Source organism: Chiloscyllium punctatum, chromosome 15 (genome assembly GCF_047496795.1).
Source record: "Chiloscyllium punctatum isolate Juve2018m chromosome 15, sChiPun1.3, whole genome shotgun sequence".
Lineage (NCBI taxonomy): Eukaryota > Metazoa > Chordata > Chondrichthyes > Orectolobiformes > Hemiscylliidae > Chiloscyllium > Chiloscyllium punctatum.
Genome location: NC_092753.1, coordinates 94,692,852 through 94,710,257, shown reverse-complemented (window position 1 = coordinate 94,710,257; position 17,406 = coordinate 94,692,852). Strand labels below are relative to the sequence as shown.

Here is a 17,406-nt window from a genome sequence, read left to right as displayed (position 1 = left end):
TGTATATATGTTTTGTGGACTTAAACTATCTTCCCATTTTGTACATACCACTGTGTGCAAATGGAATCTTTTGTGTTTTCATTCATGGGATATGGGCATCACTGACCATGTTAAAATTTATTGCCCATCTCTAATTGCCTAGAGGGAAGTTAAGAGTCAGCCACATTGCAGTGGGTCTGGGGTCATCTGTAGACCAGCAGATTTATTCCCAGAAGGACATTAAGGAACCAGATGGTCTTTTGCAGCAATGTCGAACCTTAACCCTATGCTTGGCCCTGGCCCTGATCCTAACCCTGACCCTGGCACTGACCTTAATTCCTACTCTAACCCTAACCCTGATCCTGGGCCTGACCCTAGCTCTAAACCTGGCCCTGACCCTAACTCTGACCCTAACTCTGACCCTATCCCTGGCCCTGGCCCTAATTCTGACCCTGAGCTTAACCCTGAATGGATCCTAACACTCTCCCTAATTCTAGACCGGCCCATGCCATGGCCCTGACTCTCATCCTTACCATGGCCCAGATCCTAACCCTAACCCAGGCCCAAAACCTGACCCTAACCCTGACCCTAACCCAGACCCTGACCCTATCCCAAACCCTAGCCCTCACCCTAACCCTGACCCTGACCCTAACCCTGACCCTAACCCTAACCCTGACCCTGACCCTAACCCTGACCCTAACCTTAGCCCTGACCCTGACCCTGATCCTAACCCTAACCCCGACCCTCACCCTTACCAAGGCCCTGACTCTCATTCTTACCATGAACCTGACCCTAACCCTAACTGTAACCCTAACCATAAATAACCCTAACACTTACCCTCATTCTAGCCCTGACCCAGACCTTAATCCTTACCCTGAACCTTGTAGGTAAAAACAATGTCTGCAGATGCTGGAATCCAGATTCTGGAGTAAAGTGGTGCTGGAAAAGCACAGCAGCTCAGCTTACCCTGAATCTTCCCATGGCATTGACCCTAACACTGACCCTGATTTTGGGCATGGTCATAACCCTGACCCTAGGCCCTGACCCGAACCTTGACCCCAACCCTGAACCTAACCCTAACCTTAACCCTAACCCTAACCCTCATCCTGACCCTAAACCTAACCCTAACCCATGCCCTGACTTTAACCCTGACACTGACCCTGATCCTGACACTGACCCTGACCCTAAACCTGACACTGACCCTAACCCTAACTCTAACCCTAACGCTGACCCTAACCCTAACCCTGGCCCTGACCCTAACCCTGACCCTGACCCTAACCCTGACACTGACCCTTTTTTGAGGAGATTCTAAGTCCGGTTTATAATTTCTTTTTCATTCTCTCCCACATTACTGCCAAACTGCAGGAGTGCTTATTGTTCACCAGCACTCATGTCGTGTGCGTCTAGGTGTGGGACACAGTGAACAAAGAAAAAGAACAAAGAAAGTTACAGACACAGGAAGAGATCCTTCAGCCCTCCAAACCTGCACCGATCCAGCTCCTCTACTGAACTTTCTAAAGATCTGTACCCCTCTGCTCCCTGCCCATTCATGTATCTAGATAGATCTTGAATGATGCTACATCTTACATGAAGAAACATCGAGTGCAGAAAACACCTGGAAGGAAAAGACACCTAGGTAGCCAGTGACAAGCAGGTGCCCCATTAAGGTTCCTTTTTTTCTATTTAGCAATAAATACTGTCTGTTTCTCTGTAAAAGAACCTTCAAGAAAACCTACATGTATCTGTGTCTGAGTGTGTCTGTGTGTGTCTGGGAGTCTGTGTGTGTGTGCACATATGTCTATGTATGTCTCTGTACCTGCTTGTCTGAGTATGTATGTGTGTGTCTGTATGTACATGTGTGCATGCATATGTCTCTGTGTATCTGAGTGTGTATGTGTGTGTGTGTCTGTGTGTGCATGTGTGTCTGACTGTGTATGGGTGTATGTGTGTATCTGAGTGTCTGTGTGTGCGCACATGTGTGTGTCTGATTGTGTCTGTGTGTGTGTGTGTATTTGAGTGTCTGCATGTGTCTGATTGTCTCTGTGTATGTGTGTTCACTTGAGTGTCTGTGTGTGTGTCCATCTGTGTATGTGTGTGTGCGTGTGTCTGTCCATCTCTGTGTGTATTTGAGTGTGTGTCCCCACTGTGTGTGTATTTGAGTGTGTGTGTGTGTCCGTTGTGTGTATATTTGAGTGTGTGTTCCCGTCTGTGTGTGTGTGTGTGTGTGTGTGTGTGCACGCGTGTCAATGTGCATCTTTTATAGTCACAACACTGAAATACCCATTGAGTCAGAAAGCATATTCTTTTAAAAGTGCCTGTTAGGGCTAATTGTGGTACGATAAGACAAGGGGAGTTCTCCTCCTGCTTCTCACTTGTCTGTAATATAGGGCACAGACTGCATCAGTCCCTTCCTCGCTGACTGTGTGAGTCTCCTCACTGCTTGGCTTTCCTGGCCAATCTGCATCTTACACAATACCCTCCCTGCAAAATGACTGAGATTACTGTAAACGTCAGCTCCTTTTTACTCCCTTCGACAGGAGAACTGAACATGAATAAACGAGTGAAGAGCTTCTGCTCCCTCTCCTGGTATTGGAGTTTTTGCTAAATCACAGCCTGCCATTCAAGAGCTTGGTGCTAATCTGGTAAGTATATTTATTTCCTGGGTTCTTGTTTGCTTAACTTTGCAGAACAAATAACCAGAGGCATGATTCTGTATAAAGGAGCAGCCATTACCAGACACAGTCAAAGACACATCTCTCGCCGACAGAATGAAGATACTGATTGTTCTCAGTGTCCTGTTCACTCTCTCCAGCGCCAAAGTCCTTTCGCGATGTGAACTTGCTCGCATTGTAAAGAATTCCATACTGGTTGAATTCACCAAATACAGTGTGGCTGACTGTGAGTAACATCCTCTCAATTCTAACTCAGTCGTGGTGATTGTATTTATAGATGAGGGATTGTATTTTATCTTTGTGGTTCTGTCAGTCAGCGAGTGAGTGAGTCAAGTTGGGATGTGGACTGTCTGAGCCTGATCTGGAGGGAATAAATATATATTTATGTTAAACAAAAATGTGTAGGAATAGACTGGATGGTGGACAGTTCTTTTTGGAGAGTGCTGTCAGCCTCGATTAGAATGTCTTGGAGTGTAATGTGCAGTAACTCTAGGACTTGTTGATGATGGAGAGTTTGTTCATTAAGTGGCAAAAGAGTTTGAGTGTTAACCTGTAATCAGCATGCACAAAGGCTGGCTGATGGTGAGAGACAGAGAGCCAGCAGAAGGCAATGGCAAACCATTGCAACATCTGTAGCAATATCAAAACCATAATCCATGTCGGCTGGCTCTTAGAAGCTGCTGCCTAGGCTTTTGGAGTTGGCTTGTGCACAAGTAGCTGACACCGACGTTAAGGAAGAGCTGATTTGATTCCTAACTGGGGCACAGTTCACATCACTGAGAAGGTAACTATTATTATAAGTTACACATGGCCTCAGTAATCTCCTCGATCGGCGATGATCACCCGAGGACATCCAGGAGGACATTTTCCGAGTATTATTTTTAAGATTAGATTACTTACAGTGGCCCTCCAGCCCAAGTCCACACCGACCCTCAGATGAGCCACCCACCCAGACCTATTCCCCTACATTTACCCCTTCACCTGACACTATGGGCAATTTAGCATGGCCAATTCACCTAACCTACACATTTTTGGACTGTGGGAGGAAACCGGAGCACACGGAGGAAACCCACACAGACACGGGGAGAATGTACAAACTCCACACAGACAGTTGCCTGAGACGTGAATTGAACCTGGCTGTTTGGCACTGTGAGGCAGCAGTGCTAACCACTGTGCCACCGTGCTGCCCATTTCTCCTCATTTTGCCTCTGGATTTCATGGATTTTGACTTTCCACAGAGGCTGCTACATTGGAAGTTAAAGAGCAATTATTTGATTAGATTAGATTCCCTATGTGAGAAACAGAACTCACTCATAAATCAGCCTGAGACAAAGCCTTGGAAACAAGAACAATTTATTACAGCCTTGCAAGTACCGGACGCCTCTGCAATCAAGCAGAAATGCGCACGAAAACAAAACATGTAAGCATTCTTATTCAGTTTGCAAGTTGCGGAATCAGGCCTCCCTTTCCCATCCTATCATAAGCCAATTACCTCACTTGTTTTTTTCTCTCTAGTTATTTTCTGGCCATCCTGCTGTCCTTGTCTGCATTCTTTGTTCCTTGTTTGTTACAGCTTGTTCTTTTATCCAGTTTCTCTTATCATACGATAAGCATTATTGTGAAATGCCCCTGCTGCTTCTTTTTTTTTGGTCAGCTACAACCCTTCATAGTTATTTCCTACCTTAAAACTATTTTCTTTAAAAGACCCTTTATATTCAGTAAAGTTTTAGCCTTAAGTATGCTACATGCTACATGCTACAAGAGTTCCGCGACCGTTTGTATAATGTCCCCCTTTCCCTCCCTTCACAACACCCCCTCCCCCACCTGCAGAAACTACACTTCTAATCTCCCACACCTACAGTGTGGAAACAGGCCCTTCGGCCCAACAAGTAAACACTGACCCTCCAAAGAGAAACCCACCCATCTATATTTGCCCCTGACTAATCCACCTAACACTACGGGCAATTTAGCATGGCCAATTCACCTAACCTGCACATCTTTGGACTGTGGGAGGAAACCAGAGCACTCGGAGGAAACCCACACAGACACGGGGAGAATGTGCAAACTCCAGACAGAAAATTACCCGAAGCAGGAATTGAACCTAGGTCTCTGGCGCTGTGAGGCAGTAATGCTAACCACTGAGCCACTGTGCTGTCCTGTCTTTGGTTCTGTCTTGTTGGAGATGGTCATTGCCTGGCACTTGTATGATTTGAATGTTACTTGCTAGCACAAGGTTGGATATTGCCCAGGTCTTCTTGAAATTGGTGTGATGATGTTGCCCCTTTAAAGAGGTTGTTTCTTTTCTTGGTTCTTTTTAAGAGACATTGTAAAGGTAGAGGTGCCAAAATATCTGGGGTGAGCCTAAATTAACGATGACTGGGGAATGGACAGTCCTCCCAGTTCAGGTTTTTTTCTAGTTTCTTTTAGTTGTAACAGTGAGAAACTGCTGCTTTGTCTGTAGCAGAGAAACTGCTTCAGTCCAGGGAAAGGTTCCAAGCTTCAGCAGATGATTCCCAACCAGATTTCTCTGTGAAATCTCTGCTGTCTTTAAGAATCTGTATTTGTATTTACCTTTTGCCAAGAGGTGTGTTCATGGGAATTGGAACAGTTCCTTAGTTAAGTTGTTGTGTCGGGTCAGGTAAGTTCACCAATAGTTAAGTTTTGTTTTGTTTGTGTTTCCATTGAAGTGTTTAACTAAATCCTGGTTTGTTTAAAGCCGAGTGGTTTGACCAGCTGCATCACTCCTGGAATATCCACTTCACATCTGCCTTTAAAATAAACAATGTCAGGGCTACTTTCTTAACATATTTTGAGGGTTTTGGCCTGGTCCATAACATTGGGAATGCAGTGCTTCAGCATTTGAGGAATGCTCAATGGTGCTGGACATTGTGGAAACATCTCCACTTCTGATTTTATAGAATCATACAGTACAGAGGCCCTTCAGCCCATAGTTCGATACTGCCAAGAATACAGTATTATCTACACGGGTCCGATTTTCCCACACTAAGTTCATAGCCTTGAATATTATGCTGGAGGGAAAGTCATTGATGAATTAGCTGAAGATGGTTGAACCTGGGATATTACCCTGAGGAACTCCTGCAGAGATGTCCTGGAGCTGAGATGACTGACTTCCAACTACAACCATCTTCCTATGTACCAGGTATGACTCTAACCGCAGGAGAGTTTTCCCCTTGATAACCATTGATACCAGCTTTCCTGGAGCTCCTTGGTGCCACACATGTTCAGATGCAGCTGTGCTGGCAAGGGCAGTCTCACTTTACATCTGGAATTCAACTGGTTTTGTCCATTTTTGAATCAAAGCCATGATAAGCTGTCCTGGTAAAACCAACGAGGTAAAAACAATGACTGCAGATGCTGGAAACCAGATTCTGGATTCGTGGTGCTGGAAGAGCACAGCAGTTCAGGCAGCATCCAAGTAGCTTCAAAATCGACGTTTCGGGCAAAAGACCTTCATCAGGAATAAAGGCAGTGAGCCTGAAGGGTGGAGAGATAAGCTAGAGGAGGGTGGGGGTGGGGAGAAAGTAGCATAGAGTACAATGGGTGAGTGGGGGAGGGGATGAAGGTGATAGGTCAGGGAGGAGAGGGTGGAGTGAATAGGTGGAAAAGGACATAGGCAGGTAGACAAGTCCGGACAAGTCATGGGGACAGTGCTGAGCTGGAAGTTTAGAACTAGGGTGAGGTGGGGGAACGGGAAATGAGGAAACTGTTGAAGTCCACATTGATGTCTTGGGGTTGAAGTGTTCCGAGGCGGAAGATGAGGCGTTCTTCCTCCAGGCGTCTGGTGGTGAGGGAGCGGCGGTAAAGGAGACCCAGGACCTCCATGTCCTCGGCAGAGTGGGAGGGGGAGTTGAAATGTTGGGCCACGGGGCGGTGTGGTTGATTGGTACGGGTGTCCCAGAGATGTTCCCTGAAGCGCTCTGCTAGGAGGCGCCCAGTCTCCCCAATGTAGAGGAGACCGCATCGAGAGCAACGGATGCAATAAATGATATTAGTGGATGTGCACGTAAAACCTTGATGGATGTGGAAGGCTCCTTTAGGGCCTTGGATAGAGGTGAGGGAGGAGGTGTGGGTGCAGGTTTTACAGTTCCTGCGGTGGCAGAGGAAAGTGCCAGGATGGGAGAGTGGGTTGTAGGGGGGCGTGGACCTGACCAGGTAGTCACAGAGGGAACGGTCTTTGCGGAAGGCGGAAAGGGGTGGGGAGGGAAATATATCCCTGTTGGTGGGGTCTTTTTGGAGGTGGCGGAAATGTCCTGGTAAAACCCACACTGAACATCAATGACCAGGCCATTGAAAAGCAAGTGCTGCTTGATTTCCAGGCAGATGCTTTGAACTGTGCTGGAAGAACACGGTGGGCGGCACGGTGGCACAGTGGTTAGCACTGCTGCCTCACAGCGCCAGAGATCTGGGTTCAATTCAACAAGTGTGGACTTGTTGGGCCGAAGGGCCTGTTTCCACATTGTAAGTAATCTAATCTAAACACGTTTGTGATGGTTCTGGAGCACAAGTCTTTATATTATTGATGGAATGTTTTTTTTTATTCATTTGGGGGACATGGGCAGCATTGGCTGGGTCAGTATTCACTTCCCATCCCCAGTTGCTTTTGAGTCGGTACTGCAGATCTGTCTTCTTGAACTGTTACAATCCATTAGATGTAGTTATCCTCACAATGCTAATTCCAGTGACATTGGAGAAAAGGAAATATACAGCAAACGTTTTACTAACCAGCACCTATGGGCAGGAGTGTGCTGGCTGATCGAATATTCTGAATAATAAAGTGGCCCAGATAATGTAAAAACGCACACTGAATAATAGAAAGGGAATACAGCGTGTACACACATCATTTATATTTTATTTTCAGGCTAATCACTTAAATAGAATGCAACTTTGCCTTAAATAAAACTTATCAACAGACAACATTCTTACTCACACCCTCAATCGACTATTCTGACATCACAGAGATCACGATAATAGAGTGATATTATATGTTGAGATATATATATTGCCATGTTATTGAGAATGACAATTCATTAAGATGCCGGTTAAAGCAATGTTTGCATTCCAACTCCAGATAATGAGTGGCTTCAAGGGGAATTTGTAGGTGGAGTTCCCATGTCTCTGCTGACTATTGTCCTTCTAGATGGAACTGGGCATGGCTTTGGAAGGTGTTGTCGAAGGAGTGTTGGGGAATTATTATTACTCCTGAGTGCTGGTGGTGAGGCAGTGAATGCTTGTGGGTGTGGTGCCAACTGAGTGGATTGCTTTGCAGATGGTTTCAAGCTTCTTGAGTATTGTTGCACCTGCACTCATCCAGGAAAGTGGACAGTGTTCCATCGTACTCCAGAATTGTGCCTTGAAGATGATGGGGAGACAAGAGGTGACTTACAATTGCAGGATTCCTAAACTCTGACCTGCTCATGTGGCCATTGTATTTATATGTGAATCCAGCTCAGTTTCTGGTCAATAGTAACCCCCAGGATGTTTATAGTGGGGATTCAGTGAGGGTAATACCATTGTATGTCAAACTGTGGTGCTTAGATTCTCCCTTGTTGGAGATAGTTATCGCTTGGCATTTTTGCAAAGTCATATTACTCACCACTTGTCAGCCCAAACCTGGATATTGCCCATGTTGTGATGCACTTAGTCATGGACACCCTCACCTATGATGGAGGGAAGATCATCCAAGAGGCAGCTGACGCTTCTTGGGCCTAGGGCACTACCCTAAGGACCTCCTACAGAGATGTCCTGGAGCTGAGTGACTTCCAACAACCACAACAATCTTCTTTTGTACTTGTGACTTGGGCATTGTCTGTAAGGTGTGATACTGTGAGTCGGACTGTTTCAGACTGTTGGTGACTCATCTGTGGGACACCTGTCTCAATTTTAACACAAGTTGGCATCCAGGACTTTATAAGGTCAACAAGGCTGGGTTTGCCATTGCTTTTACCAGAGCACACTTCAATGCCAGGTTCATTCCTTTTGTTCAACTTGACATGAGGCTTTCATATGGGCGGCACGGTGGCACAGTGGTTAGCACTGCTGTCTCACAGCGCCAGACACCCGGGTTCAATTCCTGCCTCAGGCGACTCTCTGTGTGGAGTTTGCATATTCTCCCCGTGTCTGCGTGGGTTTCCTCCGGGTGCTCCGGTTTCTTCCCACACTCCAAAGATGTGCAGGTCAGGTGAATTGGCCATGCTAAATTGCCCGTAGTGTTAGGTAAGGGGTAGATGTAGGGGTATGGGTGGGTTGCACTTCGGCGGGGCGGTGTGGACTTGTTGGGCCGAAGGGCCTGTTTCCACACTGTAAGTAATCTAATCTAATCTAATGTCCCAGAGATGTTACCCGTGGCTGACCACTTCAACTCACCTTCCACTCCCCAAAGGACAAGCAAGTCCTGGGCCTCCTCCACCAACAAATTAAAGCTACCTAACAACCGGAAGAAGAACACCTCATCTTCTGCCTCGAGATCCTTCAACTACACAGCATCAACATCGACTTCACCACCCTCCCACCACCTCCTCCCAGATCCAAAACTCCAACTTGGCACTCTGCTCTTCACCTGACCTACCTGTCCAACTTCTTTCCCATCTATCCGCTCCACTTTCCCCACCAACCTATCACAGTTATCCCCCATTTGCATTCACCTATCACCTTCCACCTACCTACTCCCCAGCCCCAACCCCCCAAGCTCAGTATTTATCTCTCAGCCTCCCTTCCGCCTCTATATGCCTGCTCCTCAGATGCTGCCTAACCTGCTGTGCTTTTCCAGCGCCACCCTTTTCCATTCCAACTTCGTATGGTTTGATACAACTGAGCGTCTTGTTGCCATTTAAGAATAAACCGCATTGCTGTGAGGCTGGAAGGGCTTTTGCCCAAAACATTGATTTTCCTGCTCCTCGGACGCTGCCTGACCTGCTGTGCTTTTCCAGCACCACTCTGATCTTGGCTCTGATCTCCAGCATCTGCAGTACCCACTTTTGCCTTGGAGTCACATGTAGGCCAGAGCAGGTAAGGCAGATTTCCTTCCCTAAAGGGACATCAATGAACCAGATGGGTTTTTACACCAATGCACAATGGTTTCACGGTTGTCCTTAGATTAGTTTTTAACTCTAGAGTTATAAGTTCATTCAAATCTCACCATCTGTCATGGTGAAATCAAATGGTATGGGGTGTAAATGGGAGTCGGGGACTGATTTGGATGATGAGCCCTGATTATATTGAATGGTGGAGGCAACTCGAAGGCCCATTCCTGCTGCTATTTCCTATCTTTCTATGTGAGATTTGCACCCAGAGTTTCTTCTTTCATTTATTTTGATTCTAGGGGTGTGCATGGCCCACTATGAGAGTCGATACAACACACTCGCAAAATACTACGAGAGAGGCGATAATGGAGAAATCCAGTCAGAAGACTATGGGATCTTTCAGATCAGCAGTAAATGGTGGTGCTCAGATACAATGTTTCCAGATGGTCCCAACAGTTGTAACATGAACTGTAACCGTAAGTGAACCAATATCCTGTCAACCTCAAGTTTAATTTCTCATTCCATCCCATTTAAAGAATATGCAGTTAGAAAGCTCTATGTAGTTCTAGTTGCTTTCCTTCAAAACTGACTTTGAGGCAATGGAGAAGGTGGAAAAAATTCAAAGATGTCACATAAACTGAAAAAACAATAACCATCAGGAAAGGATAAATAGACTGGGTCTCTATTTTCTCTTGAAAATGGCTGAGAGGTGGACTATAGATACATTAACTGAGGCTCCTGTGTTGGTACTTCCACTTGTGATGAAAAGTAAATGTAAAACACAAGATGCTCACCAAGAAATCTAATCTCCTTTGTGTTAATTCATGGGAATCGGCATCACTAATAAGGCCAGTGTTACTGCCAAAGAGAAGATGGTTGTGAAACTGTCACTTTTTATTCGGAGTAGACCATATTGTTCTAGGTCTGGAGTCACATGCAGGCCAAACCAGGCAACAAGAACAGACTTCCTTCCCCAAAGGACATCACTGAATTGGATGGGTTTTATGAAAATCCAAATGCATCATCACTGACACCAATTTTTTTTGTTCAGACTTCATGGAATTAATTGATTTTAAATGGCTCAGTAGTCATGGTGCATTTTGAATTCAAGTCCCTTGATTAGTAGTCCCAGTTTCTGGATAACTAGCTTGATTACACAACCACTTTACATTTTGACTCTAAACTCAGGAATTCCATAGGTAGCTGCTCACCTGGATGCTCAACACTCTCATCATAAACACCGATGTTTGATTGTTTACATAGATGTATGTAAGGGTCAGCAGATCAACGTAAGGGGGAGAACAATCAAGGTGACATTGGGAGAGTTAGATGAAGGTGGCTCGGAGAAGTGGAGCATAAATCTCAGATTAAATGTGTTGTGATGAATGGCCTGTCTCTGTGTGTAATTTCTGTGTAATTCCTTAGAATATTCCATGTCCAGTGGTGGCCCCATTCTGGAAGGACATGGCACTCTCCCCTACCTTGTGACTGTGACCAATGGAAGCTTTTCTCCAGATTGGAAGATATAAGCCCCATCCCAGGACTTGAGGGAGTGCTGCACTGTCTGAGAAACTGAGTTTAGAATGAACCTTTTCAGGAGGTTGTTACAGTTTCCATGTTACCATTTGGTCCAGAGTGAGATTTTCACTTCAGTCGATAGGAAAAGAGTGGGTGATGGTCAAGAGAGAGGATTATTTGATTGTTAACCACTGATTTGAACAGATAAAGGAATCCCACACTGTGTAAGATGAACTGCAGATTCAGAATCACCTGGATTTTTCTGTTTAATACAAATCAGAATGAGCCTGTCTTGATGTTTTGGTCAGCAAATTTCTACTCCCAACTACCCCCACTCCTCAATGGGAATAGGCAGGGTCACTGACCATCCATCTCATTGGTGAATGTGGAACCCTGTTGAATATAAAAGGCGTGACATTTTCTACAGATATTCATGTTGTCCCCACTTGCTGCTGAGCTGCTGAATGTGGACCCTCATTCCACCACAGCACAGCATCAAGAACAGCAAACACCGTCCATTCTTAGGATTTCCAACCCTGCCCCCTGCAACAACTCATAAATGTATAGTTTCTAACTTTTTTTCTTATTATTGTAGTTTTTCTGCAAGATAGCGCAAACATAGAAGCTGACATCAATTGTGCAGCAATAATAGTGAATCAACAAGGAATGGAGGCCTGGTAAGTTAAAATCTTAATCTTTTTTCTCTTTCAATGTTTAGACATTGAGGTTATAATTGAGCGATGGAATGCCACTGGTTGTTATAATCAGGTACTCAATATTGCAATCAGGAGGCTGGAAGAACACAGCAACATCAGGAGGTGAAGTCAATGTATCCGATGGAACCCTTCTTCAGGAAGAAGGGTCAATACCTGAAATGTTGACTTCTCCATCCCCTGATGTTGCCTGGCTTGCTGTGTTGTTCCAGCCTCCTGCACACCCACTTTGGATTCCAGCATTTTCTTTGTCTCTGCCTCAATATTGCAATAATGATGTGAGTACACAGACTCCTCAACAATAAACAGAGATCAGTTAGAGTGTCTCAAGCCCTGCTGAGTGCCATAGTTAGCTATCTCTAGGGCAGTTAAGAGTCAACCACATTTCTGGGGGTCACAGGTAAGCTGGTAAGGATGGCAGGTTTCATTCCCTGAAGGATATTTGGGAATCTAATGGAGTTTTATGACAAGGAACAATGATTGATATATATCATTAGATTAACTTTTTAATTCCAGATCTTTATTAAACTAAATTCGAATTCCATCATTTACCACGGTATAATTCAAACCCGAATCCCCAGAATATTAGCCTTGGTTTCTGACTGCTATTCTATAATAGCATTACCTCCACCTCACCGTCACGTTTATGAAGAGAGGTATAGTAAGGCATGTCATAGAGAGTGTGACAGGGATCAATGTATTATAGAAACTGTTAGACTGAGGTATGTATTATACTTAGTCACACCATGAGGGTGTGTTACAGAGTTTTATAGCAAGGGGCGTGTTTTAGTATGGGTCCATTAGAGATAGCATTACAGTGAGGGTGTGTTATCGAATTCTCACAGCAATTGAAATTAACTTTAGTTGTATGCAATTCTGGAATCCAAATAATGGGAACAGTGTGATAGGAAAAGGTGCAGAGGAGAAATACCAAGATGTTGGCTGGACTGGAGAGTTTCAGTGATGAAGGGAGAGTGGACAGACTGGGATTGTTTTCCTTGGAGCAGAGAAGAGGTGACATGATTGAGATGAATAAAAGGGCATTTTTCTGTGGTGTCGATCTTTATGAATCTATTACTCTAATTAGTGAGTTAAAAATCACACAGCACCAGGTTGTAGTCCAACAGGTTTATTTGGAAGCACTAGCTTTTGGACCGCTGCTCCTGATGAAGGGGCAATGCTCTGAAAGCTAGTGCTTCCAAATAAACCTGTTGGACTATAACCTGGTGTTGTGTGATTTTTAACTTTGTACAGCCCAGTCCAACACCCACACCTCCAAATCTATTTAGTGAAGATTACACAAGCAAAGACCCTGTAAATTGGCTCCATCCAATAATATTTGAGAGTTCCTTCTGTCCTCTTTGTGTCCAACATCATTTCACAACTACGCTGGCCCACTCGTTTTTTAATGACAGAATTTCGTGAAACACAAGAAAACTTGTAATGGGCACACATAGGAGTGGTGCCTCTGTGCAATAAATCTTAAAGTTTCTGGACACTAGAAACAATCTTAATTTCATGAGAGGAGATGAGAATGCTGTGAGAGAAGGAGGTGATTCATGTGCACGTCAACAAATATACACCTGGAGCCCTTGCAATTCTCTCTGACTAACCTGTCATTTCTGATGTTCTGCTTTTGCAGGAAAGGGTGGGCTGAGAACTGCAAGGGGAGATGGATCAATTATTATACATATTTTTGCTTCTGGTAAAGGAGAAAGAAATCCAGCCAATCAAAACCAGTCGCTCCTGATACAACACAGCATGGAACACTCTCAGCCGCTAATTGTACATTACTGAGATCGAAGGAATAAGATCCAGTTCTCTGTCACAACTCATTAGAAATAAACACAGATAAACATCAAATCTCAAGTGTTTCAATACAGTTGAGCAATCAAGATAAAATTCAGGAAACGTGCGGAGAAAGATTGAAACTAAAGGATAAAGCCGTACATTAAGAATGTGGTCAGTGAAGGAGAGGATGACAAAAGGGAATGTGAAAAGTTTAGGGAAGATTGTAAAGCAAAATGATTTATTGTTTTGTAAGCAATTCCCATTAAATCTGTTCTTCCTCATATTCTAATATTATGCACAGCCTTCTTTTGTGTTTTCAGAAAGTGCTCTGACACACAACTTCATCTTTTTTCTCATCACCAAGTTTCCCATGGGGGTTTTTTTCTGCCTTTTAACCATCACCAGTAAATCGCCCATGTTCTCCAACTGATTAATTGACATGCAAAGTGGGGGGGGGGGGTGGCACTGGAAAAGAACAGCAGGTCAGACAGCATCCGAGGAGCAGGAGAATTGATGTTTTGGGCAAAAGCCCTTCATCAGGAATGGAGCTGATGAAGGGCTTTTGGCTGAAACGTCGACTTTTGGGAGCGTTTAAATTCAACTCACCTGGTGAAATGTAAACAAAGCCTGTCAGGTAACTGTCAATCATCATTAAGTGATGCACTCTCCAAGGCAATACCTTGACCAGAGAACACTTGCCAACCATTAGTGCTCTACTTTTATGAAGTATAAATGTTAGTTTGCCTCTTGATTTGGTCTTTCTCACAAATATTTGAGTTTAAAGTGAAACTCTTACACAAAGTGTCTTCTTTTCAGCAATACAAACATTTTTGACGTATTACTTCTACAAAATTACCCTTATCTGACCGGTTCTGTTAACGGGTGAAAGAATGCAATGAGATTGGTAAAGCAATGCCTTCCCATTTGTCAAAGTGTCGACTGAGGGTATCTATTCTATTTTTGATTAATTATCTTTCCAATGGTCAATGTTAACCTAAAGGTCTCATTCTCTGGGATTGATTCCTATGTATAAACAGGGAGATAAAGACTATCTTCCTCTCTTATGGCTTCTTTCCCTTTTCTAATTTTATTAAAATCTATATGTAATGATGCCTCTGGCTCCTCTGCTATAAAGTCTTTCAATATGCCTAGATGCAATCCAGGGGTAAAAACAATGACTGCACATGCTGGAAACCAGATTCTGGATTAGTGGTGCTGGAAGAGCACAGCAGTTCAGGTAGCATCCAAGTAGCTTCGAAATCGACGTTTCGGGCAAAAGACCTTCATCAGGAGTTTTATCCTTTCTCACTTTGCTGAAAATTAAATCACGCCCCCCCCCCCCCCCCCCCCAAACTTTGTATCGTTATATTATTTCTGATCACACCTTCTCTCATGCCCCAGTTTCCTAGAACAATATGTTGTTGATCCAACAAGGGCTGGGTCTATTTTGGATCTGATGATATGAAATCATGCAGGTTTAAGGAAAGATGTTAGAGTAGGGAAATGGTGTTAGGCTCAGTCATAGTGACTGTGAAGCAACATCTTTTGTGAAAATTCTTCTGGGTCATTAATGACCTTCAGAGTAAATTTATCGTCCTCACCTGATCTGGCCGATGTGAATCCATAGCCTCATCAATGTGATCAAGTCTGAAACGGCCAAGTGAGCCACCCAGTTCAAGCCCAATTCAGAATGGCAACAAATACTGTCCCTTATATAATACTATTTGTCTAATCTACACAGACAATACATCGAGGAAGGGAGAAAAACAATTTAATGTTTTGAATTCAGTTAACCCTTTACCACATACTTCAGGTTACAGATTTTAGTTTTGTGAGGCCCCAAAGAGTGTTCAGTGGCAGCAGGGAAATGGAAGAGGATTAACCTTTGCTCATGTGGATCCTCTCCACGATGACACTTCAGTGGATATTAGAGTGTGGCACTGGAAAAAGCACAGTAGGTCAGGCAGCATCCGAGGAGCAGGAGAATCAACGTTTCAGGCATAAGCCCTTTATCAGGAATGAGGCTTGTAGGTCAGGGCTGAAGATAAATGGGTGGGGGGAGGGGCAGCTCAGAAAGTGATAGGTGGATGAAGGTGAGGGAGAAGGTGATAGGTCGGGGGGGGGGGTGATGGACCGGTCCATTAGGTGGTGCCGAGTTGGAGGCTTGGAACTGGGGTAATGGGGGAGGGCGCGGAAATGAGGAAGCTGTTGAATTCCATATTAATCCCCCCTCTGACCTATCATCTTCTCTCTCACCTCCATCCACCTATCACTTTCCTAGCTACCTTCCCCCAACCCCACCCCCCCTCCCATTTATCTCTTAATCCCAACCCACAAGCCTCATTCCTGATGAAGGGCTTATGCCCAAAACGTCGATTATCCTGCTCCTCAAATGCTGCCTGACCTGTTGTGCTTTTCCAGCACTACACTCTCGACTCTGAGCTCCAGCATCTGCAGTCCTCACTTTCTCCTACTTCACTGGAGATGCAATTAAAACCTATTTGCATCCCTTTCATACGCTGTTAGTAGTCCTAGTTCTTCAATGGGGCATATACACCCATCATGGCTTTCCATGATGGTGGCTCAGTGGCTAGCACTGCTGCCTCACAGTGCTAGGGACCTGGGTTCAATTCCCACCTTGGGCAACTCTGTGTGGCGTCTGCACGTTCTCCCTGTGCCTGCGTGGGTTTCCTCTCACAATCCAAAGATACGTGCCTACAGCTGAGCTTGGAAGCTAAGCAGACTCAGGCCTGGTTAGTACTTGGATGGGAGACTGCCTGGGAATACCAGGTGCAGTAGGCTAGCCACAGGGACTGGAGTGCATTATTTCCCCCCCTCCAACTCTATTTTGATTTAACCCCTGCCCACCTCTTCACTGTTTGATCACACAGCATTCTCTTTGATGTGAAGGGCAGTGCTTGTCACTGGCCACTCGGGTGTTTCCTTTCTTCCTGGTGGTGGAAACTGAATAAAGATTTGTGCACCTTGTGTTTCTCACTGTGTCTCACACCTGCACACACACAAAAAAAACATGGCTCTTCAGATCTCAGTTAGTACTCCGCTAGTGACCTTGACAAACTCCCATTCTCACCCAGACATCGAGGCTTCATTCTCCATTAACCTCATAACTGGAAGCTCTGGGAGACAACAGTAAGAGGAACAATTTGCCATAGTGCTGGAGGGATATTAGGGCTACTCTCTCATTAGAGGGAGAAGTGGGAGGGGGGGGGGGGGGGGGGGGGAAAGAAAGAGAGAGAGAGAGAGAGAGAGAGAGAGATGAGCGAGAGCCAGGTGGTAGTTTAACCTGAGGGTCACCATGTCTCAAGCAAAGGGAGAGGTTGAGCAAGGTCCTTAATAGTAACCTCAGTCAGTGCAGGAATCAAACTCACACTGTTGGCATCACTCTGTATTACAAAGCAGCTATCCAAGCTAACCAAACCCCTACAACAATAACGGATTTGTTGACTAACCATAAAAACACACATTTCCAATTCATCTACAACAGGCTCAGGCATGAAGAGAGGAAAAATAGGCCCAATGTCACCTGTTTCCACACACTTCCAACCCCACACTTTCCCCTTATCCCATGCCATAGTTGACGTTCTTGGTAGTCTGTCAATGGGGACTTTAATCTCTGGAAACTGATGGCAGATATGGACTGCCTTTGTAGTAAATGGAGATTCAGTTAATCTA

At 44.8% G+C, this 17,406-nt stretch overlaps 1 protein-coding gene across 1 annotated transcript; it reads left to right on the top strand.

The window, feature by feature from the left end:
• The first annotated feature begins 2,730 nt into the window (after positions 1–2,730).
• On the top strand, positions 2,731–13,785 carry LOC140486515 (lysozyme C, milk isozyme-like). The gene is made up of 4 exons (XM_072585771.1): positions 2,731–2,877; positions 9,991–10,167; positions 11,805–11,886; positions 13,565–13,785. The coding sequence occupies exons 1-4, from the start codon at positions 2,748–2,750 to the stop codon at positions 13,629–13,631; spliced, it is 456 nt and encodes a 151-aa protein (XP_072441872.1). The 5' UTR covers positions 2,731–2,747; the 3' UTR covers positions 13,632–13,785.
• Positions 13,786–17,406: the final 3,621 nt, after the last annotated feature.